At 44.7% G+C, this 24,039-nt stretch overlaps 1 protein-coding gene across 1 annotated transcript; it reads left to right on the top strand.

Moving 5' to 3' along the window:
• The first annotated feature begins 751 nt into the window (after positions 1–751).
• On the top strand, positions 752–24,039 carry LOC149358136 (WD repeat domain phosphoinositide-interacting protein 3). Its single transcript, XM_089585070.1, has 10 exons — positions 752–987; positions 1,385–1,459; positions 4,528–4,629; positions 6,550–6,637; positions 7,923–8,017; positions 11,621–11,811; positions 13,919–14,004; positions 15,544–15,648; positions 18,749–18,870; positions 22,606–24,039. The coding sequence occupies exons 1-10, from the start codon at positions 918–920 to the stop codon at positions 22,716–22,718; spliced, it is 1,047 nt and encodes a 348-aa protein (XP_089441196.1). The 5' UTR covers positions 752–917; the 3' UTR covers positions 22,719–24,039.

Raw genomic sequence — 24,039 nt, 5'->3', positions numbered from 1 at the left:
GGTCAAGGCGCTCGTCTAACTGAGCCGGAGCACCCGGGTTCGAACCCTACCGCTGCGGTCGCGTTTCGATGGAGGCAAAACACAAAAGACGCGCGTGGGCTGTTCACTATGGCACCTCTTCTTTGACTCCCACCTTCCCTTACGGCGCGGTTCAGGTGTCCACCGAGATATACGAGACAGATCTCCTTTCCTCAAAAACCAATTTACTGTGCGATGTCAGTGCACGTTAAAGATCCCCACGTGGTCGAAATTATTCCGCAGATGATGATGATGTCCCCAGTACGCCACCTTTTTCTTCCTTTCTTTCACTCCCTCCTTACGGCGCGGTTCGGGTGTCCACCGAGATATGGGAGGCAGTTACTGCTTCATTTCCTTTCCTCAAAGCCAATTTTTGAGCTGGTATTTCGTGCTTTCATTCACACAACGCGAATACGAACACGGACAAGAGGGGAGACACGATGGACAAGAAGGCAGGGGTATCTCCTCTCCTTTTGTTTATTAAAAAGTTTTCACCACCACCCCCTTGTGATGAAAACAAAACTAACAAGCTCCAACAGCATGGAAGAAGGAAAACGAAACCAGAACTTGACTGAAGAGACTTGCGTTGGATTGCGGCATTTTAAACGTACCAATGTCAATCGCAGCCAACGAGTAGCTGGTTGGCAAATTGTTTTCAAATTGAGACTGCTCAGATATAATTAGAACTAAAACAAATAGCAGACGCAGGGTGACTGTAGAGTAAAACGGCAACTTCGTGTTCGCAAACGAACAATGCTGAGTACGAAACTAATGCTGCGTACAGCGACAATGTTTTGTTTTCATTTTTGGTGATGGATGTGGTAGTTGAGCCTGGAAGTTGTGGTCCTCGGCTGCTTTCACGGCAAAATTGACATTGTTTGCTTCGTGATAGCGTCGCGATGATGAACCTCTGGCCCGGTAATCGCTACGGCAACGGCCTCTTATTCGCCGGCTTCAACCAGGACCAAGGTGAGCGGCGTCAGAAGCTCGCACTGTAGGCGTGCGCCTGTCTACTGCGTGTTCCGGTTTTTTGTTTTCCTGTTTTGTTCGCGTCGTGACTGTCACTGTTGTCACTGCCTTCTTGGTTCCTTGGTTAGCGGCGCCTAATAGCCAGCGTATAGGCGACTTTGTACACTGGAAACAGCCTTCCGCGTTCCATCCGTAACTTGACGCACTTTGAGACTCTGACATCGGCGCGTCTCTGTTCGGATTCGCATTGTTGCGTTGCTGTCTAGAAAAGAGGTCACCGCTCTGTGAACTCTTCAAGCAAATTTCACCCGTATTGGCGTCGTAACAGCGTCTTCCTGCTATTCTCGTCTTGCTGAGTGTTAACTCTTTCTTGCGACTGTTCACCTCGCCGTAACAGGATGCTTCGCGTGCGGCATGGAAAACGGATTCAGGGTCTACAACTGCGATCCGCTCAAAGAAAAAGAAAAGCAAGGTAAGGAATCTACTGTACTTCCTTTTTTTTTGTTGTTGTTCTGCCCCCCGTGGCGGCGTTTAATCAGGCGACCCGTTCTTCATCTGCATGTCAAGTTGGTTGTCGGCCACGCAGGCAGTATAAAAGCAAGGGCGTTGTTTAATCGAACACCACACGTAGCAACAAACTGATCGACGCCTGTCGTAACGACTGGTGTCTTCAGCGTTCAAGTAGTGGAGGCAGCATTTTGTGACCGCTCTGATCTTCACCCATTGCTGGGCTCTGTAGTCGTACTTTGGACATGAATGACGCAACAAGACGTCGGCGGCGCGCATTATTATGGAGTCTAAAAATAGCCCCATGAAGAGCAGCATTTAGTGTACGAAACGACTTTATAAGTTACACAATTAGAGAGGTGATAAAGTTATGGTCGCATTTCATTCAGTTCTGGCATATTGACACTTCTTTTCGTGGTCTAGTGTCTTCAGGAATCATTTATTTCTGTCAAATCCTCTTTGAAAAAGAAAAAAAAAGACCCAAACTGTCATCGTCATAAAAAAACTGCTGACACATGATCATTCTTTAAGCATTGAACTTTCAGTTGTGGGTGTGCTTGTAACTTTCCCAGGCATCACAGGCATCTGATTCATTTGCTGAAGTCTCACTTTTACCGTTTTCCTGCCATTGTGTGAGGAGCGGTGAAACTTAGCCGGAGCATTTTGGTTTTTAGATTCGAAAGAGTGTGTAAGCGGCCAGAGCCGATGAGCATGTCTGTGCGGTATCAGACAACATACCATAGATAGTGCAAGCACGCCAGAAGCTGAGTAAATATAGGTTGTCTGCCGCTATCATTATGGCAGCTGCCTGTTTTCGGTCAAGTACCGCGGTGAGGGCATCTTAGACAACCCTTGTGGACAGAATAGCCGCGACAAGCTGCGTTATTGTCTGCATTTGTGTGTCAAACACAGCGTTGTATTGTTATGAGCAGCTCTGTAATGTTACGTACTGCATGGGTTGCTCATATATCTTTTTTCTGTGTAGAAGTTTCCCGTGTAGAAGTTTCCCTCGTGTTCATCATTTAAGTGTGAGCTCTGTACACTGGACAACTAGGAGTCTAATGTAACCTCAGAAGGATCTCACAGATTGCTGAAACACGTTAAACTTCAGAAAACATGGATGACATATTTTATGGGAGGTGGGGCCTGTCAAGCCACAAAATCATGGCTTTTTTCTCGCCTTCCGTACCACAGTTTGTTGCACACAGTTTTATCGCATATGTTACTTGTGCTACGTAAAATTCTGTGACTGTACGTGTGTGGTAGAAATAAAATAAAGCAAAGCAAAATAACTGTGAAAGAAAATGACACTTGTTCCTGCGCCTGCTGTCGCAAAAACAGGAAGAATGGCTGTCATCACAACTGATAGGCTGGCACAATGAAGCTGATCAGAGTAAATGCCTCTTATCTAAATTACTCATCTGCACTAATAAATAAATCACTTTTCAGTATGTATTTTATGCGAAATAGTATTAATAAAGAGGGGTCAGATACACAAAAATTAGTTGAAAGCTTATTGAAATTGCTTGAAATTAGCTTGAAAGTTTGAAAGGAAGGGTACATTTGAAATTTTCAGTTCATCTAGGTCTTATTCATATGGAATATCCTGAGGGAATAGGACATCTTTTTCGTCTCCCTTACTGTTCCTCCTCTACCTGTACTATTGTGTGAGCAATCTTTACTATTCCTACGTTATTTGAGGGTACGCATGCTATCATGTTGTAGTTAGTATTTATATATCCTTTAAGGTCAGCATTCTTTTATGTGGAGTGCTTGGACTGCTCACTGGACAAACAAACTTTGTCCCTCGATGAAGACCTCGTCGCATGATCACAAAATTTTTTCATTTCGCATTGGAAGCAAGATAGGCACTCTTGTTCTTATTTGTTGGCAGTCCTCTTCACCTTGAACTATTTTCTGTGACATTTTATTTTTGAAGTAACAAGTGCCTGTCACAATAGAAAAGTATGGGCACTTGTTGGGGCATTTAATGCAAGCAGGCTAGAGGAAAAGAAAAAATTAACAGCAGTTGCAATAACGAATTCTGACTGTGTAAGGCCATTTCTAGCTTGAAATGGCTTGAAATCTGTGCCAGTTGTTCTCATGCAGGACCTTTTCTGGTATTGATTATCCACTTATGGATCAATGTGAAATGTGATCACTGCACTGCGCAACATCTTGCACAGTGTACGTTGTTTTAAAGGTGCACTGAAGAGGAATCTGAACTTGTCTTTTTGCCGCGGGAACTCGATCTACACGTTCCTAGCATTCTTAGAAACTGCGACTTATTGCCCTGTATGGACGATTTCCCAAATTAAATCGAATTAACGGCCGGCTCCCGCCCTTTTTTTTTAATTCTGCCTCGTACGGTGGGCGGAGTCGACCAACGCGTGGAGTGCATTTCACCCAGTCCCGTGGCGGCTTGCCGCTCTGCCATCGGTGGAGTAATACTTAGTAGTCCGTACTTGCAAATAGTCCGCGCGTATTTTTATTTCTGCGGGCTTATTTTGCGGCTATATTATCTGCGAATGAAACTATTTATTCATGAAAACCTAAAAAAAACAAAATAAAGCGAAAGCAAAGCCTCCACAGAGCTGGCTGAAAGGAACTTCACGCGTTGGTCGACTCCGCCCATCGTACGAGGCAGAATTAAAAAAAAAAGGCGGGAGCCGGACGTTAATTCGATTTAATTAGGGAAATCGTCCATACAGGGCAATAAGTCGCAGTTTCTAAGAATGCTAGGAACGTGTAGATCGAGTTCCCGCGGCAAAAAGACAAGTTCAGAATCCTCTTCAGTGCACCTTTAAGGCTTCACAATGACTTGTCGCATTGCCAGTTGATTTACATACCATGGCATGTGACTGGTAAAGCTGCTCCGAATCTAATGTAGAAGTCGGAAATGAACCAGTCACAAAGCAAGCAGACTGTGTGGTTTCATTTCATTTTACTTTGACTGTGCATTTCCTGAGTGCTTGCTTGTAGGTATTCACCAGATTATCTTTGATTTATTGGAATTTTGTGCTGCCCCGACAGACTTTGCAGATGGTGGTATCGGCATGGTGGAGATGCTGTTCCGTTGCAACTACCTTGCCCTCGTTGGAGGTGGGAAGAAGCCCAGGTATCCTCCGAACAAAGGTTAGTGTACATGACCTCATTGCACTGCAGCTGCTGGAGCTCACCTGTGGCTGGCTTTGTTTCTAACCTTGCTTCTAGCTGATTGCATTTTTTTTTTATCACACTATGTTTGGATGCGACTGTGATAAAAGTGATTGATAGGAACTTGTTTTGGACGAGTCCTCAACAGGAGTATATTAAGCGTTTTACCGATCCTATACGGGAGTAACTGAAAATGTTTTATGTCTCTTGTGTAGGGTGTGCACATGGAATGTTCTGCACCACCTACCTCTGTGTAACCCCTTATAAAAATCGTCAGTCTATAAACTTCATATAGACTCTATTGCCATCCTATAGATATTTCTTTTTGTCTGTTCATGGTCTATAGACTGTCTACAGACAAAAGTTTACTAAAAGTGTATGACACTGTCTATAGCATTCGCTGTGCCTATAGACTGCTCTATTGTATTTATCTATAGAGAGTCTATAGACTTTATAGACAGAAGTCTATAGACAGTTTATAGACTGTCTAAGATCTTAAATTTTTGTAAGGGACGTAAGAGAACTGTTCTGCATCAGTTCTGCGGGGCAAATGAGAACCTTTTGGATATCCTTGTACAATAATAACGGCACTTAGGGTTCATTGCTAGTTATGGCAAAGCAACATCATGTTTTATGCCTTTTCATTTTGAAGCGGTTTGCAGTATGCTTAGTTTGAACAACGTATGCCTGTAGCACACTTTGAATTGTTTTTTTTTTCCTGTTTTTCTTCAAAGCTGGTTCTGTAGATTTCTGACCAAATGCTTTTGTTTTCACTCCTGCATTAGCCTGGCTCTGTGCACGAAGTGTTGTCCATGTCCTCCTCCGAGTGTTGTTGCACCGTTGCGCTCTCACTGTCGGCTCGCTTTTAATTTAACTTTCCTTTCGTGGTATTCCTTGCAGGTGAATCTTTACGCATGCAAGCAGTCATTCTTTTGTTGTGTGAAATGCCTTGCGCGGTTTTTGAATTTTTCATGGCTCTTACTTGGGTTCTTTTCTTTTTTTCTTCTGTTAATTTGTCTCTGCATACTTTTCATGCATTATTGGGTTTTGACAGAGTATCATGTATTTTCATTGAGCACTTGATATAATGAATTTGGAACACGGGAAAGCTTGTGTGTGAATGAGCCAAGAACAGCTTTCTTAATTACTGTTGGCCTCTGCAAATAATTGTTGTCCAGGTGACTAATTTATGTGGGCTGGGTAGTCATGCACAGATAAGTGGTTCATGAAACCATTATCTTCTCCTGCAAATGCATATTGGGAACAGGCTGAAGGCTATTTTTATCCTAGCCTGACTGCGTTGAGCGAGAGGCCGCATAAAAAGTAAATGCGATTGACTTGGTGTAGCTGATGAAGCCACTTTTTAACTGCTAAGAAAGGAAGGTGTTGTCAGATTTTAGCCACAGTGTCTCATTCATCATTGTTGCCAGGCAAGTTGGCTCAGACTTCCTCTGAATGCACACGTATCAGACCTACTTTGCCGGTCTTCTTGGTGGAAATTTTATAGCTCTTCCTGCTATGTCTGTGCCGAGTTGCAAGATTACACTAGGAGTGATAGCTTAAGATTGTAGCTCTGGCCAGTGTAGTATATGTGGTTTTATTACTGTTTTCTCGTTTTTCAAGGAAACTTATTGTACCCTTATTGAAATTTAGTGCAGGTATCGGAGCTTCAGCTTTTCTAGCACAAAGCCGCCAGCCATTATCTCCCCTCATTATTTGCTTTGGATACTTCTTTGCTCATGCAGCTGCCATTGAGGGCAGCTGGTATTTTAAGAAGCCTGTAACTAGCATTACATATGCAAACGGCACATTACTGTGCATTACCCCTGACTCCAGTATGGTTATGTATGTACAGACTGCCAAGTGACTCTGACGTTTGTGGCCTCTGTTCTCGTGCAGTGATGGTGTGGGATGACCTTAAGAAGTTGCACGTCATTGAGCTGGAGTTCACGAGTGATGTGAAGGCGGTCAAGCTGCGGCGAGACAGGTGATGACACTTGCTTTTACCTCATTTTTGTCACTCTTGTGCACACTTGTCCACACTTTACCTGTTGAGTGTGGCCGTGGCAGTCGGTGAACTGGACGCTTGGAAAATCCTGCAGCGCATTGTCCTCTCAGACACACTGTAGTTAGTTGAGGACCTTAGCGAGGCAGAATTGTTCATTTGAATTGGTCTGAAGGACTCGCTTTCTCCTGCGTCGTACTGAGGTGAATTGTACTGAAGTATCCCGTAGCAGCAAGAGACTGGCTTGACCAGTTGTATTCTGTAGTGAATGTTTGAGCAAGTTCATTTCTGTGGAGCTGCAGTGCTTCTGGAGTCGAGGTGTGAAATAAGATTGTGGAAAAACGTCCGCTTAATGTAAACCTTCCAATTTGTAAACTAGAATGACTAAGAAGCAATGTCTCATTGGTTTTTGGGAACTTTTCTTAATATGTAAATAGCGTTTACTCACAGTTCCTAGAATTGAAAATTTTCTTGCTCTTCTTATTAGGGTCCAGAAAAAGATATGAGATACAATCACTTTTCTTTTGTGATTAGCAGTGCTTGTACAAAAGGGAAAATGTAGTTGCACTATTGCGTATACAAGGAAACTGCCTTATTTGGAGAATTTCACCATCTCCGTTGACATGCCACATTAGTTTTCGTTTAGGTTGCAGGGTGACATATGGTGCCCTGGCAAGCGTGTAGTTTTTCAGATACAGCATCTTCCCATGCATGTGTTAGCTAGCTAAAACCACTGTTCCTAATGCTGATTGTATTCTGAGATGACTGGGGCAGTTACTGCTCAATTTATGAAGCTGTTTTTTAGTCCAGAAAAATATGTAATCAAATTGCATAGGCCTTCACATTTGTGTTAGCTTACTGCCACCTGTATATCTTGTACTAATTTATCTTTACTCCTGTTTTAAGCGTATGCTCTGTTATTAATCCTGGCTCAACGATTGACGTCAGAAATGCAGAAAAGGTAGTCCAGGACACATTTGTAGTGCTTGCACCACAATAACCAAGTAGGTATTGTAGTCAGTACTGTTTGTGATCATGTCACCTTGCATGCGCCTCAGACATTCACGGAAGAATCAGTGGCAGGTGCATGTCATTGTAGATAATAAAACAAATTTACTTTCGCTCATCTTGAAGTAATTTCATGGGGATAGCTGGGAAGTTGAAAGGCTCTTTCATTTTCCCGTCTTGTTCTCTGCACAGTCTGTGTTTTGCTCATCTTGTTGGTGTCTAGACTGATGAGAGTGTGTTTTTTGCCCCCCCTTGCCAGGATTGTGGTTGTGCTGGAGTCTGTGATCAAGGTGTACACCTTCACCCAGAACCCACAGCAGTTGCACGTCTTCGAGACCTGCCCCAATGAGAAAGGTAAGACACCCTGCATGACCAAGGCATTTGCATCTGACTCTGCATTTATTTAAGAATTCTGTTACGTCATTGCCAGTTGTTTGAAGGGCTAGCTAGGTGCTTCACTGAAATCACTTCGAGGAAAAAGAAAATTTTTTTCTTTGATCTTGTTTGTGTTAAATCTGACATAGGCATCGTGGTGTATCTCTTTTTTTGGGTGCTAGGTAGGCTTGTGATATTACTGTATCTGTTTTGCATAACACTTGTATCATATTATTATTCATTCGTTGTGACATCTGAGTCGGCTGGAATGCTTGCTGCTGCGTGGAAACAGAAAGGGGTGGGGCGTCAGTGCAGGTCACGCTGTTCTGATCCAGCAGAGTTTGTCAGGAATGGCGCCAGAAAATGTTTGGTCGGGTGCCGTAGAGAAGGGGGGTATGAATCAGATTTTAGGCAGGCACGGTAACCTTGGTGGCTTTGGTATAGGTGGATGGTCGCCACCTCCCTTGGCGCCCCCACCGGTTTTCGGCAGCACTTTATTTATTTATTTGTTTATACAGAATACCCCTAAAGGCCCTCGAGAGGGTATTACATAGGGGGGGGGCACAGGCAATTGAACAGAATAAAACAAAACCACAAATATAAAACAAACAACAAAAGCACAAATAAGACACTTTGCATGACATAAGTAAGCAAAAGAATGAATCAAAAGCACAAATAAGACACTTTGCATGACATAAGTAAGCAAAAAGAATCAAAAGAATGGCAGCGCGGCAAAGAACGAAGATTCCTGCAGTATTAAAATTATACAAACAGAACACTAATACAATGAATCTTTTTAGTAACAAACCCTGCAAAAAAAGGAAGCCATGAACAAATAAAATAACAATGTATGCGAAAAGTTAAGCAGTAGTTATTGAAGATATAAGTTTAAAATATTTATCAGGATCAGTGGTGGTTGCGATATGTGAAGGCAGAGTGTTCCAGTCAGGTATTGTGCGTGGTAAGAATGAATGCGCATAGTTAAATGTTCTGCACGGGAAACGTCTAACTTTAAAGGGATGATCGCGGCGGTCAAAAATCGAAGGAGGAGGGTTGCCACTGCTTAGCTTCCACTTTGTTTTTTTGAGGGCACGAGTTTGCACAGTAAGCCAGCCGTTTCTCATATCAGCTTGCTATCGTTATCTGTGGAAACATAAGGCAGCTGATACTTCAAGCCCAAGTAGTGTCCAGAGTTGAGGCGGTCGAGTTTGCGGTCGCAGCGCCACGCTCCAATGGTCTGCTAGGAGGTGGAAGTGAACGTGATGCGACAGCTTGGTTTGCACTTGCATCCACAGCATTATGCTATAACATTTGTATTCTGCTTTTGTGTTCGCTGCCCTTCGTCATTGTCTGGAGAGTCACCGTACCCCCGCTGTTGGTGGGCGTGAGCCAGTAGCAAAGAGTGAGCGCAGGGTTAGGCATCGCTTCAGCCGTTGAAAAGAGCAGGAAATACCAAAGTGGAATACAGTCAAGCCCACTTATAACAATATTCAAGTGCCATGGAAATACCATTGTTATAACCAATAATTGTTATAACAGGGTTGTGCCGAAAAAAAAGAAAGGGTGACAAACTTCAGAGCATTTATTGACAGTAAATGCCCAGAGGGGTTTGATTGTTCTAATGCCTGTAAAAGCTCATTAATTCGAACTTCAGGGAACCGGAACAATGCTCACCATTCACCGATGACCAAAGCACCGCCATCACTGCGCCACCGGGAGCTTTGCGCACCTCCACGTCACAGGAATCAAGCCGGCTTTCTGGAAGCTATTCTTATGGGAAATTCAAGAAGCATGCAGAACCAAGGGTGCGGTGACAGCTGACAAGAGAAAGACCGCGCTGGCTGCATGCACGCGCGCTGCACTGACTGATTAGGGGTACACATGGCGCACGTAGCCAATGCAGCAATGCAGCAGCTCTCCTGACGCGATGACGCCTGCCTCTTTTGCTTTCGTGGCGTTGCTGCGCCAGCTTAGTCCATTGGTCGGCCCCACGCATGCGCGCTTTAGTGTTGTAAGCATGGTTTTGCTGGTGTGGTTGTAGCATTTCTTTTCTTTTTCTGTAATGGTTGACACTCAATTACCAGATTTAATTGTTATAACCAATAATGTGCCTTGACAGCATTGCTATAAGCAGTTTATTTTACCATAGAACACATGGCAAAGCTGATGGTGCCATGACTGACCATTGTTATATCCGATATATTGTTATAACCAGTATTGTTATAACCGGGCTAGACTGTAGTTATATTTTACTGGCCCTGTTCCTTTGTTAAGTGGTCATTTGCAGCAATATCCGTCTCGAAAAAATGACTCTTAGGCATTGTCACACTGCAATGCCTGACTACCAAATTGTCTCTCAAAGTAGCCCTGGGAATGCGAGTTCCATCCTTGCTGCGGCGGCACCATCGCCACACACACAAAGGACGCCCGTGTGCTGTGTGATGTCAGTGCACTGCAAAGAACTCCAGGCAACTGAAATTAATCTGGAGTACTCAGCTATGGTGTCTCTTTCTAAGATGTGTACTGCGTCTTTCCTGTTCTGATGACAATTATTACTGTTACTATTATTACTCCCAAAGAATTCAGTGTGCTGCAATGGCTCTGTGGCTTTGGTGTGTGGCCACTGACAAAGGTTGTCGGTATTTTGTGTCGATTGAGGTATTTCATGCCGAAGAGTATTAAGGAGATATTGTATAGCGCGCTATTTTCTTCTGTTTTAAATTACTGCTTTTTAGTGTGGGGTACCACGTCTTATACAAATATTAACCGTTTGTATCTCCTTCAAAAGAGAGCTGTACGAAATGTTATGAATGCTCCTCGGCTAGGACACTGAACCGATTTTCGATGAACTTCGAATCACCCGCCTACCACAGCTGTATGAAACTTTACTTCTACGGCGTTATAAATCCAGTGTTAATAAAAATAATTGCCCTATGGCAAAGCTGTCAGGTTTACAATGCAAAGAGCCAAAGTACTCTACACGAGCGATACCCAAATGGTATGTGCCTAGGATGAGAACCAATTACGGCTATCAAATGCTGAGCTACACCCTCCGGCATCAATTAAACAAGGAGTCCGAATTGATGCATAGCTAATGCCAAATCTGTTATTTATTTTGTTTGTTTGTATGCTCGTTTGTTCTTCGAAAGTGCTCTGAAGTTTGTGTACCACTGCAATGCCTCTGTGGGGTGTGTCGGCCTCGTCAAGCCTTTCACTGGCTTTTTGTCGACGCACCCAACATCGACATGATGTTGAATAAACATGATTCTGATTCTGATCTAGGTTGCTGGAAGGAATCCGAGATGTGGCGGGCGCCTTTTGACGAAGGCAAAATGCAAAAGTGCCCACGCACCAAACGGCGTCAGTGCACTTTGAGTAACCCCAGTGTGGTTGAAATTAACCCAGAGCCTAACAGTGCCTGTCATAGCCCATAGCAGCTTCGGGATGATAAACCAGCTTCGGGATGATAAACCAGCTTCGGGATGATAAACCAGCTTCGGGATGATAAACCAGCTTTGGGATGATAAACCATGCGTACAACCGGAGACTGAGCCTGTGTCTGTTGTTTGTCTTTCTTTTCAGGCCTATGTGTGCTCTGTCCGAACAGCAATAACAGCCTACTGGCGTTCCCTGGACGTCACGCTGGCCACGTGCAGATTGTGGACCTGGGCCAGACTGAGAAGGCACCGCTGGACATTGAAGCTCACGAGGCGCCTCTCAGCTGCATCGCTCTCAACTTGAGCGGCACACGGCTTGCCACAGCCTCTGAAAAGGTGCTTTCTTTGTTGACTGCTACCAAGAATCCAAGGCCGCCGCACTGCCACGGTGGCTCAGTGGTTACGGCGCTCGGATGCTGACCCGAAAGACGCGGGTTCCATCCCGGCCGCGGTAGTTGAATTTTGATGGAGGTGAAATTCCAGAGGCCCATGTACTGTGAGTGCATGTTAAAGAACCCCAGGTGGTCGAAATTTCCGGAGCCGTTCACTACGCCGTCTCTCATAGCCGAGTCGCTTTGGGACGTTAAGCCTCATAAACCAACCTAAACCAACATTTACTATTGCCCCTTGGTCACAAGCACTGCTTCACAGAAACTCTGTTATTCTTAGAAGGCTGCAAATAAAAGCTTATCGGGAGTTGTGCTTAGCTAATGTAGTGGATATGGCAAGTATGAACAGCTGTTTTGCATATGTTCCACGATCAATTTTTCATCATTCAAATGTTAGCGGACCAATAATTTGTTCAGATTTGTTTAAAAGAGTTAAAGGGAGCCTTTTTTAATATGCGTGATGTTGACAGGGCCAGACTGTTAGTTCGAATAGTCAGAAGTTTGAACTGATGAGGTTCCACTGTAACTGTTGTGTTGTAACTGTTGTGTGTTGTGTCAAGATTGCCACATTCAAAAGTTTGTTTTCTGCGGGGCTGTCAGCTCACTTCGGCTTGTTTGTCGGTGGTGTCATTTTGTCGCATTAATCTCATCTGTGCAGTATTTCATGACCCGGTTGACATGCTGTTCATGTTATTTCGTATGATAGCATAGGCTCGCTGTGAAGTGGAAATGCATTCAAAGGTTATCGAATCAGCATTTAGCAGTCTTTGTCGTCAAATGTTTGAACTTAATGGCTGCACCTGTATCGCGAAAGAGCTCTTTGCTAAGCAAGTAAAAAGCTCTGCCGTATTAGAGGTCCAGGCTTAACTTTTTAGCATTTTTATGAGACAGGTAATCTGTTTGTGCTGTTGTCTGGTTTAGTTGTTATTAAAGCTGTTACCTTGATATCAGTAGTTTTAAGCAATGAGCCATTGCAAACTGCAGTTTTTTTGTTAATTTTATTTTGTTCTGAACAGACGGAACATGCATATCATTTTTGTGTTCCTGTGCTGCTCGCTATTTTTCTGGGGAGCTCTTTTTACAATGTTTAAGGGGGGACACTGGTCTTGAAAAGAAAATTTTATTAATTTAGTCACAGTTATGAAATTATCAGGGCACATGTATTTTTGTGCACTGATTCTAGATATGTCATTTAATTTCATGTAAAACAATTCCTTGAGCACTTGTGCACTTTTTATGCAAGCATTTTGCGGAGAGTTTTGAAGAAAATTTGCTGCAGGAAAATCTCTGAAATGTATGTCATTGGGTTCTCTTGACACCAAGGAATACAATAAGGGTGAAATGATCATCCTGGCTCTCGTAGAACTTGAGTAATAGGGTACTGAAGCTGCAACTTCACGCACGGGAGTACACGCTTTCCTTCTCATTTCTGAAGCGACAACTTCAAAACTCTATAACTTAAGTTCTATGATAGGCAGGAAGACAATTTCACCCTTATTGTATTCCTTGGTATCAAGAGAACTCAATGGCATACATTTCAGCGAGTTTCCCACAGCAAATTTTCTTCAAAACTCTCCGCAAAATACTAGCATAAAAAGTTCATAAGTGCTCAAGGAATTGTTCTACACCAAATTAAATGACATATTTAGAATCGGCACACAAAAATACATATGCCCTGAAGATTTCGTAACTGTGACTTCATTAATAAAAATGTTTTTTTCAAGACCAGTGTCCCCCCTTAAAGCTCTTACCTTGATATCAGTAGTTTTAAGCAATGAGCCATTGCAAACTGCAGTTTTTTGTTAATTTTATTTTGTTCTGAACAGACGGAACATGCATATCGTTTTTGTGTTCCTATGCTGCTCGCTATTTTTCTGGGGAGCTTTTTACAATGCTAAAGTGGAAACTGAATGAGTACTGAGGCAGGTGAAGCGTTCTTCTCTGTTAGTGATGTGACACTTGACTTCACTTTAACAGCTGACCTTTCATGAGGCATGCACACATCAACACATGTGCATCAACACATGTGCATCAACACATCAACACATGTGCAGGGCACGCTGATCCGGGTGTTTGACACGACCACGGGGAACCTGGTTAACGAGCTGCGCCGTGGCGCCAACACTGCCAGCATCTACTGGTGAGCTTCTTAGAGTAGTCTTCCTGACGGAGCTTAGCTCAATTGTTTTCACAGATGCAGCGTTGCAGTTCACCGTCTTGCCGTTTGCCCACTTCAAGGTTTCTATCTCTCAGGCTGTCATTTAAGGGGGGATGAGGGGATTGAAGGCAACTTTTCTATTTTTCGACTTAGAGTGATGAAATTTGGCACACTGGCTTAAAACAGCATCAAACAATTAGACATAAAGTTTCACAATGACAGCCTCAGTAGGTTCCCTTTTATCGTTTATATGTTGTCCCCATGTTGCTTGCTTGTGGAAAGCCTAGCATGACAAAAAACAGCCTACAGGTCTGTAAATGCTTTTAATATTTACTAAGAAGTGTGGTGTAAATCAAGATTCTCTTAATTTTCTTTCCAAGTTTCTCTGCTCTTTTTTTTTAAAGGACACAATATGCACCTTCTTTTGTGTTTAGAATGTATCATGCTCCAATTACCATGTAATAAAGACATGCGAGCCTAAATGGTAAGTCTGAGACTGTCTTGACGCAGACCCCATTTCAGTGATCACAACAAAACAAACGGGGTAAAAATACATGCACCCATTGCTGTGCTAGGCTTTCCACGAACAAGGTATGAAGCTCAAAACAAACTTTCGAGAAAACAGTCCTGAAAGTTCTAAGCTAGCACACACTGTATATGTGTAGATGCCGACAAATATATTTATTTGGAGTGCTTAAAGTTTATTTTTTGGGTGAAATATTTCGGTACAACATAGAAACAGTGTTGGAGATGCCAAAAAGTGTACTTTTCAAAAATCAACTTTTTTCGCGATTTTTGCGATCTGATCCCCACATCCCCCCTTAATAGCCGCTTTAAATTTGCAGGTACTCAACTCTGGTTTCCCTAGTTGACTGCAATCTAGTGCTTGAAAGCCGCACTGGTTAATAAGACTTAGACGTTTTGTCTTTTTGACTTCCTCAATGGGTTCATTTGGATGACACCACATTGAAAATGTGCATTGCAGCATTTTACAGTGATTCTATTAAAATTCTGTAAAATTCTGCTCTAGTCCATTCCTTCTAACCCTTTGGTAGTTTTTTTCAAATGTAACTCTGCTTGCTTAGTACAGTTGTTTTGTTACGTAAGGGTGCGGTGTATTCAAACAGGAAGAATTGTTCAAGAGTTTATATCCAGGGTGTACAGCTTGGACTAAGTTCTTTTTCTTTTTTCAAAATTATTTCGTCTTGATTGGAATGAGGTATGTTTTGATTTGACAATACTGAGCTCAGTGAAGTAGGTAATGGTGTCTAGTTTTGTGGATGGGACAGCAGATCTGGCTTTGCTGTATTCTGGCTTGTCATTGGCACCTGGTAGCTAGCTCGCATTGGAAGTGAGTTTGTCTGAAGCGTCAGCGAATCACAGTGGGGAGCGTAGTCCCAGATTTGTTGAGTAGTCGACCCTCTCTAGTATTCATGAAGCTTTTGAACAGTGCTGTGGCAAGTTCAAAGGCTCCTCTGAGTTGCGGTGTTAGTGTACTGAGGTTTCTCTTCCACTCTGCAGCATCAACTTCAACTTGGATTCCTCTCTGATGTGTGTATCGAGCGACCATGGCACTGTGCACATCTTTGCCGTCGAGGATTCAACCAGGAGGAACAAGCAGTCAAGGTTAGCCTTTTTTTTATTTTCTTCTTCCACACCTCCGGAATTGGGTATCACTCAATTTGTAAGCTGGTACAGTCTAACCTTGTTATAACGAACACGGATACAACGAATCATCGGATATAACGAAGTGAAAGAAAAGTTTGGTTGGACATGCTTTATTTCTATGGGAGTACTATCTGTATAACGAAACGAAAAATTCAAAATTTGACTCTGTATCGGTTATAACGAAGCAGTTTTTGTATTCACGGGGCTCAAAATGTGCAAACAAGTAGGAAAAAATTTCAAAACTCTAAATTTTGATCTTTTGAAGCACCCGCACCTAAAATGCGTTTTGAATCACCCGCGCTTCGGCACGCCATGCCATCTAGGGAGACCGAATGAATCTAGCATCAACGGCTGCCTAGCACGTGGCTGGCACGTGATCGAACCGACGCCCGCTCCCCGGCCACCCCCGCTGTCGCAGCTTCCGACCCGCGTGCGCTATCTCTGCAGTTCAATCTGTAGACGCCGTCGCGGAACGCGTCTTAACAAACAGCAGTTTCGCTTGAAACGAAGATAAAGATATTCAGGGCAGTTGACAGCGGGCGCAAGGAAAAGTCATTGCTGCGGACTTCGGTGTTGCGCCTAGCACTCTGTCAACCATCTTTGAGCGCAAGGCAGAAGATTGCAAACGCCCACTCTGTAGGCACTGTGAAGAATGACAGCAAGACAGGATGTTGAAGATGCCTTGTTTGCACGGTTCAAGGACGTTATAGAGCGTAACCTGCCTGTGTCTGGTGCCGTCCTTCAAATGAAGGCGAGAAGTCTCACTTCCGTCTGAGGCCACAATGACTTTCATGCAAGCAGTGGCTGGCTGCAACGATTTAATGACTGCCATCGGATTGTTTGCCACGTCTTGTCTGGCGAAGAAGCAGCCGTTGGCGCCGAGAACTGCGAGAAGTAGGCCGAAAGCTTCCGCATGCAACTGGGAGGCAAGCGGACAGTTTCGGCGAGATGACGTGGCGTCAGCTGGCGGTTCCGAACGTTATGTTCGAGGAATTCATCTGTGCAGATGACAACTTGGCTGTGGCGCCCGAACTGACCGACCAAGAAATTGCTGATCAGGTGGTTTCTGCAGATGATGCTAGAAACAGCGATGCATGTGAAGATGGCGAAGTGCGAGCTCTCAGCAGCGCCGAGGCCGCTGACATGGCCAGGAAGTTGAGGGGGTACCTCGAGAACCTACCTGCTGACATCAGCTGACATCAGGAAAGCGCTGCTCTGTGTTGATTTCGTCGAGAAATATAACCTGTCAAATAGTGTGAAGTGCCGCCAAATGGAGATTACGTCGTTTTTAAATAAATCAGTTTTTGCACCTGGCCATGCATGCCGATTTGTGAGTTCGCTCTTGCTTTCCAGTACGAAATGCAAGGCGAGTTATACCATGCGTTAAATTAAAAAATAGTGCATTTTTTCAACCCTGTGCTGTCCATCTTAAAGTACTCTTTACTTGGGTTTATTAGCGACCTTTTCTGCGGGAATTTGAGTGCATACTTTTATAACGAATATTGGATATAACGAACGAATTTCCACGCAAAATGCGACTTCGTTATAACGAGGTTGGACTGTATTGAGATTGTGTGTGTAAATTTAGCTTGCTTTGCATTCGTTTTCTCTTTTCCTCAGGTAATGAGCACTTGAAGGGGGGTCGCGGCTTTGAGATCCCCAGAAATGGCCGAAAAATTGATTTTTTGATAATTGTTGTATCTGCTTGCATGTCTTCTTTTATTGTGCCGTCCCGAAGTTTAATGGCTGAAATCTGCTATGAAGTACTCTAAAAAAATTCTTTAATGAACCACAGCGGCCCTGCATTGTGGGGAAGTACTCGAACATTGGGTGTTTTTTTTTATTTATGCTTCTCTGCTTAGAAACTTTCCTTATGGAGCAGATTTCTTCAAGACTATTTTATCTATTCTGACCCAGTTTCTTTTGTTGCGTTCCTAGGACCATAGTGCAGGTGATGACATTGTTTGTCAAAATGTGTAAATTTTAAATTTCTTCTTTCAAATTTTCATCACTGCATCACAAAAATTCCAGACGAGAATTTTTGCTCAGTGAAAAAAAAAATTCTTAAGAATGTCCTGACCTGTAGCGCATCAGTAGGAACGCGGTGAGTGTTACAACAGCCTCGTGCCACATTTTCTTAACTCTGCAGTTTTTGTCACAAGAGTCGGATGAAAAATATGTATTAGAAAACAATCTTCTGGAGAAATAGCTGTGAAATTTTGGGGGAGTAGTCGTAAAATTGTTTTTGGTACTCAAAAAATTTCATGTCTCGTTTCCCTTAAAGGTGCACTGAAGAGGATTATGAACTTGTCTTTTTGCCGCGGGAACTCGATCTACACGTTCCGAGCTTTCTTAGAAACTGCGATTTATTGCCCTGTGTGGCCGATTTTCCTAATTAAATCGAATTAACGTCCGGCTCCCGTCATTTTTTTTTAATTCTGCCTCGTACGGGGGGCGGAGTCGACCAACGCGTGGAGTGCCTTTCACCCAGTCCCGTGGCGGCTTGCCGCTGTGCCATCGGCGGAGTAATACGTAGTAGTCCGTAGTAGCAAATAGCCCGCGCGTATTTTTATTTCTGCGGGCTTATTTTGCGGCTATATTATCTGCGAATGAAACAATTTATTCATGGAAACCTAAAAAGAACATAAAGCGAAAGCAAAGCCTCCACGGGACTGGCTGAAAGGCGCTCCACGCGTTGGTCGATTCCGCCCACCGTACGAGGCAGAATTAAAAAAAAAAAAGGCGGGAGCCGGACGTTAATTCGTTTTAATTGGGGAAATCGGCCACACAGGGCAATAAGTCACTGTTTCTAAGAATGCTCGGAACGTGTAGATCGAGTTCCTGCGGCAAAAAGACAAGTTCAGATTCCTCTTCAGTGCACCTTTAAATAGAAATGACTGTTGTAGAGAACGACCCTGGTGCCGCGATTCTGCTGAGCTCCTGTTGCCTGGCCTAGGCAGGACAAAGGGTGAATTAACCACGGTTGTGAGATGTGATTACACTTGTGAATCAAGTCAAGTTCTTGCTGAACGGTGTCAATTGCCGATTTCGACTGCAGCTGGGCTTCGGCGAGCTTTCTACCCAAGTACTTCAGCTCCAAGTGGAGCTTTGGAAAGTTCCAGGTGCCCGGGGGGGCCCATTGCATCTGTGCCTTTGGATCGGACCAGAACTCTGTCATTGGTACGTACCTTGGGAAAGGCTGCTGGCAGCTTTCACTCTTTCCACAGAGGTAATTTCTAACCGAAGCCAACACTTTACACTTGCAACATACAGTCGAACCCGCATATTTCGAATTATTGGCTATATCGAACACACAGATAACCCCTTGAAAATACTATGCAAAAGTATAGGACAGTTGCGTTGTATATCGAATTCCATTTTCGCCGGACATTGGATATATCGAACGCCGCGCCGCGCCCCTGGAAGGCACGCTTTCCCCAAAGACATTCCTGTCCGGTCCTCAGCCGCTTCAGTGAGAGCATTTCCGCAGTCAGCAGGCGCAGGGCCTTTTTTTTTTGTCCCCCTTTGCGACCCACCGGCGCGAGCTTTCCCCCTCCTCCTGTACCGCTGGCGTGTGCTTGGTCAAGGTCATTGGAGCTCAGCGAAGGGAGTGCGCGGCGACGTTTCCGAGCCATGCTTCCTGGTGAAAGGAAAAGAGAGAAAACGGTCGCTTGTGGGTCTCGGGAGAAGAGAGAGCTCAGAAAAAAAGAAAAAAAAAAGCGAAGCCCACATCACTGATCTTTCTCCCTGCTCTTTCTTCTTCCCTCTGTCGTTCCTCAGCAGCCGCGTTGACTGCCGCTCACATAGGCTTCGCTCGGACCGCTCCATCTGCGCCTCGCGTGTTTTTCTTGTGTGTGCCTGTGTTTCAACGCGCGACGTGAAGCAGGCCACAGTAGCCAACTGTTTTGGCTAGGCAGGTCTTCAAGTGGCCGGAGATGAATGTCCGGAAGATTTAGATGATGATGAGTGCTTGGACGACGCGTTTCGCGACTTGTCCAATTTTCCCGGCGCCGTTCTGTGACTGTTGAGGTCTTTATTAACGCTGACAGCGAAGTTCAAGCAGTAGCCGACCTCGCTGATGAGGACATTGTGGCCGGAATAGCTGGCGTTCAAGACGCCGATTCCAGCGATGACGAAGGCAACTGTGTTGTCGAAGAAACGCGTCCGTGCACAGCCACTGAACTGGCGTCAGCGTTCAGCCTGATTTGGCGCTGTTGCGGCGAAATGGAAGGCACTGGGCTCTCGCACCTGGACAGTCTCGAGAAGGTCGAGACCAGTGTTTTGAACTTCATTTCCCAGAGGAAAAAGCAGCCCAAAATTAGTTAATTTTTTTTCCGCAAAATAAAGCGCTTTCACACTGCGTGCCCATACTGTGTGATTCGCGGCTGTTCCAAACGGTAAGCCACAATTTGTTATGATCGGGAGTGCAGTTTTAGTCTATATTTAGCCTATATCTGTATATCGAATTTTCGCTATATCGAACTATTTCCCGATCCCCTTCGAATATCCGGGTTCGACTGTATCAGAAATGGTGTTGCATTTGGCGACAATGTTGTGCACGCCAAAGTGCCCGCATGTAAGTAACTGTCTTGTAGCCATTGGAAGCAGCCATATTAAAATGTCAGTCTACTTTCCTTGTAATGGGTAAGGCTCGTTTTGAGCTTAAAGTGTGCCGTCATGTCTGAGTGCCTGTGATGATCAGCTGCTGAGCACGAGTTGGTGAGTTCAATTTCTGCTGGGTTAGCCCTATTTCGGTGGGAGGGTTGAAGGCAGAAACGGCTCTGTACCGAGATTCTGGTGCACTGTGAAGAACCCTGGGAGGTTTGAAATTAATTTGGAGTCCTGCACTAGTTTGTGCTGTAGCCCACAGCATTGTGTTGGTGCATGCAGGTCGGTCAGTTAGTAAATCTCTCAACCAACCAGTGAAGTTGATCACATCACTTTGTCTTCTCAAAGATTCAATTTGGCATGTTAAATAAACGGTGGGTTACATTTATCGGAACTGTTCATTTTCCTGGCTTGTCAACAAAGCGAGATGTCTTGCTAGGGCAGCCACGAAGTTTGGTGAACAGGTATATGGCATTGGTACGGGGGTCGCTCAATTAATTGGTGAATCATTTTGGAGTGTAATAGAGTGCATCAGCTGTTTGTTATTCATAGATGTCAGCACTGTGCAAACGACACCTGTGCTTTTTGTTCCTTCTATATGTTCCTCCTACGTGTTCCTCCTGCATGTTCCTCCTATGTGTCCCTCCTACATGTTCCTCCTACGTGTTCCTCCTATGTGTTCCTCCTACGTGTTCCTCCTATGTGTCCCTCTTACATCTCCCCCCTACGTGTTCCTCCTATGTGTCCCTCCTACGTGTTCCTCCTCTATGTTCCTCCTATGTGTTCCTCCTGCGTGTTCCTCCTACATGTTCCTCCTATGTGTCCCTCCTACATGTTCCTCCTACGTGTTCCTCCTACATGTTCCTCTTATGTGTTCCTCCTATGTGTCCCTCCTACATGTTCCTCCTATGTGTTCCTCCTCTATGTTCCTCCTATGTGTTCCTCCTATATGTTCCTCCTATGTGTCCCTCTTACATCTCCCCCCTACGTGTTCCTCCTATGTGTTCCTCCTACGTGTTCCTCCTATGTGTTCCTCCTGCGTGTTCCTCCTACATGTTCCTCCTATGTGTTCCTCCTATGTGTCCCTCCTACATGTTCCTCCTACGTGTTCCTCCTACATGTTCCTCTTATGTGTTCCTCCTATGTGTCCCTCCTACATGTTCCTCCTACGTGTTCCTCCTATATGTTCCTCTATGTTCCTCCTATGTGTTCCTCCTATATGTTCCTCCTACGTGTTCCTCCTATGTGTCCCTCTTACATCTCCCCCCTACGTGTTCCTCCTATGTGTCCCTCCTACGTGTTCCTCCTCTATGTTCCTCCTATGTGTTCCTCCTGCGTGTTCCTCCTATGTGTTCCTCCTATGTGTCCCTCCTACATGTTCCTCCTACGTGTTCCTCCTACATGTTCCTCTTATGTGTTCCTCCTATGTGTCCCTCCTACATGTTCCTCCTACGTGTTCCTCCTACGTGTTCCTCTTATGTGTTCCTCCTATGTGTCCCTCCTACATGTTCCTCCTACGTGTTCCTCCTATATGTTCCTCTATGTTCCTCCTATGTGTTCCTCCTGCGTATTCCTCCTATGTGTTCCTCCTATGTGTTCCTCCTATGTGTCCCTCCTACATGTTCCTCCTATGTGTTCCTCCTACATGTTCCTCCTATGTGTTCCTCCTATGTGTCCCTCCTACATGTTCCTCCTACGTGTTCCTCCTACATGTTCCTCTTATGTGTTCCTCCTATGTGTCCCTCCTACATGTTCCTCCTACGTGTTCCTCCTATATGTTCCTCTATGTTCCTCCTATGTGTTCCTCCTATATGTTCCTCCTACGTGTTCCTCCTATGTGTCCCTCTTACATCTCCCCCCTACGTGTTCCTCCTATGTGTCCCTCCTACGTGTTCCTCCTCTATGTTCCTCCTATGTGTTCCTCCTGCGTGTTCCTCCTACATGTTCCTCCTATGTGTCCCTCCTACATGTTCCTCCTACGTGTTCCTCCTACATGTTCCTCTTATGTGTTCCTCCTATGTGTCCCTCCTACATGTTCCTCCTACGTGTTCCTCCTACGTGTTCCTCCTATTTGCAAAAAAGTGAGCACCTGTGCTCACTTTTGTGAAGCTTGACAGGTAGACCTTTCCTGCCTAATAGAGCCTGATCCTGTCTGAAGGGTGCAGCAGTTGACATGGCTAGGGCAAAGGTTACACATTGTGAATCTTGCAGGCTTTGTGCTTGGGAGTTCCCATGTGCCATTCTAGAGGCGCTAATTGTTTAGCTCTCATCAAACACGTCAACAAACGTTTCACTTTTCCCTTGCAGCCATCTGTGCTGACGGCAGTTACTACAAGTTCGTGTTCAACACCAAGGGCGAGTGCACGAGGGACGTGTACGCGCAGTTCCTGGACATGTCGGACGACAACGGCCGCTCTTAGGATGGCGCCGGGGTTCTATGCACTCTCTGACGAAGAGGTTTCGTCACTCTGCTGGCAAGGACAGTGTGTGTGGTGATCCACAGTAACTGACTGCGTGGTCGTGTAACTCGTCATCGGCACTACCATTTGTGCAGCACCGCCTACGGCGATGGCACCACTGTGGCAAGCCCGCATTACAACGGTGCCTCAGTGTGCGTGTGCGCGCGCGGTAGCTTGTCAGCGCTTAGTGTTTGCAGTGTTCTAGAGGAGAGACTGTCGCTGTTCACATTGAACGGGACTGTGGTTTGACCAAGCCATAGATGCTCTGGCATTCCTGTTAGCTGTGGGCGATCCATCAGCATTGTCTGCCCGCTTTGTGGTGTATGTGCTTGAAGCAGGGCTGGCTGCGGCGCTGTTGTGAGAGATTGAGTTTGTTTCATCTTGTTCTGCTGCCAAGAAGCAGCTGTTGGTTGTTGTGCAAATGTGCACTGCGTGTTTTCGCCTTAGTGAGCAACTTAGGCTCGCGAAAATGTTAATGGATCTAATGCCTCTACCAGGATGGTCACGTGAGTGCCTGGAAAGCACCACTGACGGTGGAATTACTCTGCAGTGGGCGAATGTCCCTCGCAGGCAACATTTTCTGACTGCTGAGTTCTGAGTAGCTTGTGTCGCTTGCATGGGGAGTATCCGATGCATTTCACTTATGATAGTTAACGAAACTGCTGTGGTGCGAAACCTTGTTGGCTTGACTAGCCGAGGGTGGTCATTGTTTCAAGGTGAAAAAGAAAAATGTGTTCCTGGTTCTATTATCAGTTCTAGGAATCTCAGTAGTTAACGATGATGCACTTTGTATCTAAAGACTGGTTTTGTGAATTGTAGCGAGGGGTGCACATGATAGCACAGGCCTCTGTGTTTGTTCCTATTTATTCGTCTGTGGTCTGAGCTTGTTTGTGTAATAGTTAGCAGAGGCGGTTGAGGACGAGCAAGCTTGCGGACTGCTGTGACCTTGCAGCTTGAATTTTGAAAGCTATGCAGTACATCTCTCTGTTTGTTACAGGAAATATAGCGACTGCCAGCTACTTGTTGGGCTCTCACCTATGGGGCACTGAAGTTTAAATGACGGAAAAGGCATTGTGCTAGATTGTGCTAGAACTGAGTGCTAGAATTTAGCTATGTGGCTGTTGCCATGTCTGCTGCCTCTAGAAAAAAAGAAACTTAAGGGGGGACACTGGTCTTGAAAAAAAAATTTTTATTAATGAAGTCAGAGTTACGAAATCTTCAGGGAATATGTATTTTTGTGTGCTGATTCTAAATATGTCATTTAATTTTATGTAAAACAATT

The sequence above is a fragment of the Amblyomma mixtum genome, chromosome 3 (assembly GCF_055824585.1).
Source record: "Amblyomma mixtum isolate Tamu chromosome 3, ASM5582458v1, whole genome shotgun sequence".
NCBI lineage: Eukaryota > Metazoa > Arthropoda > Arachnida > Ixodida > Ixodidae > Amblyomma > Amblyomma mixtum.
This window is presented reverse-complemented; position numbering and strand designations above follow the sequence as displayed.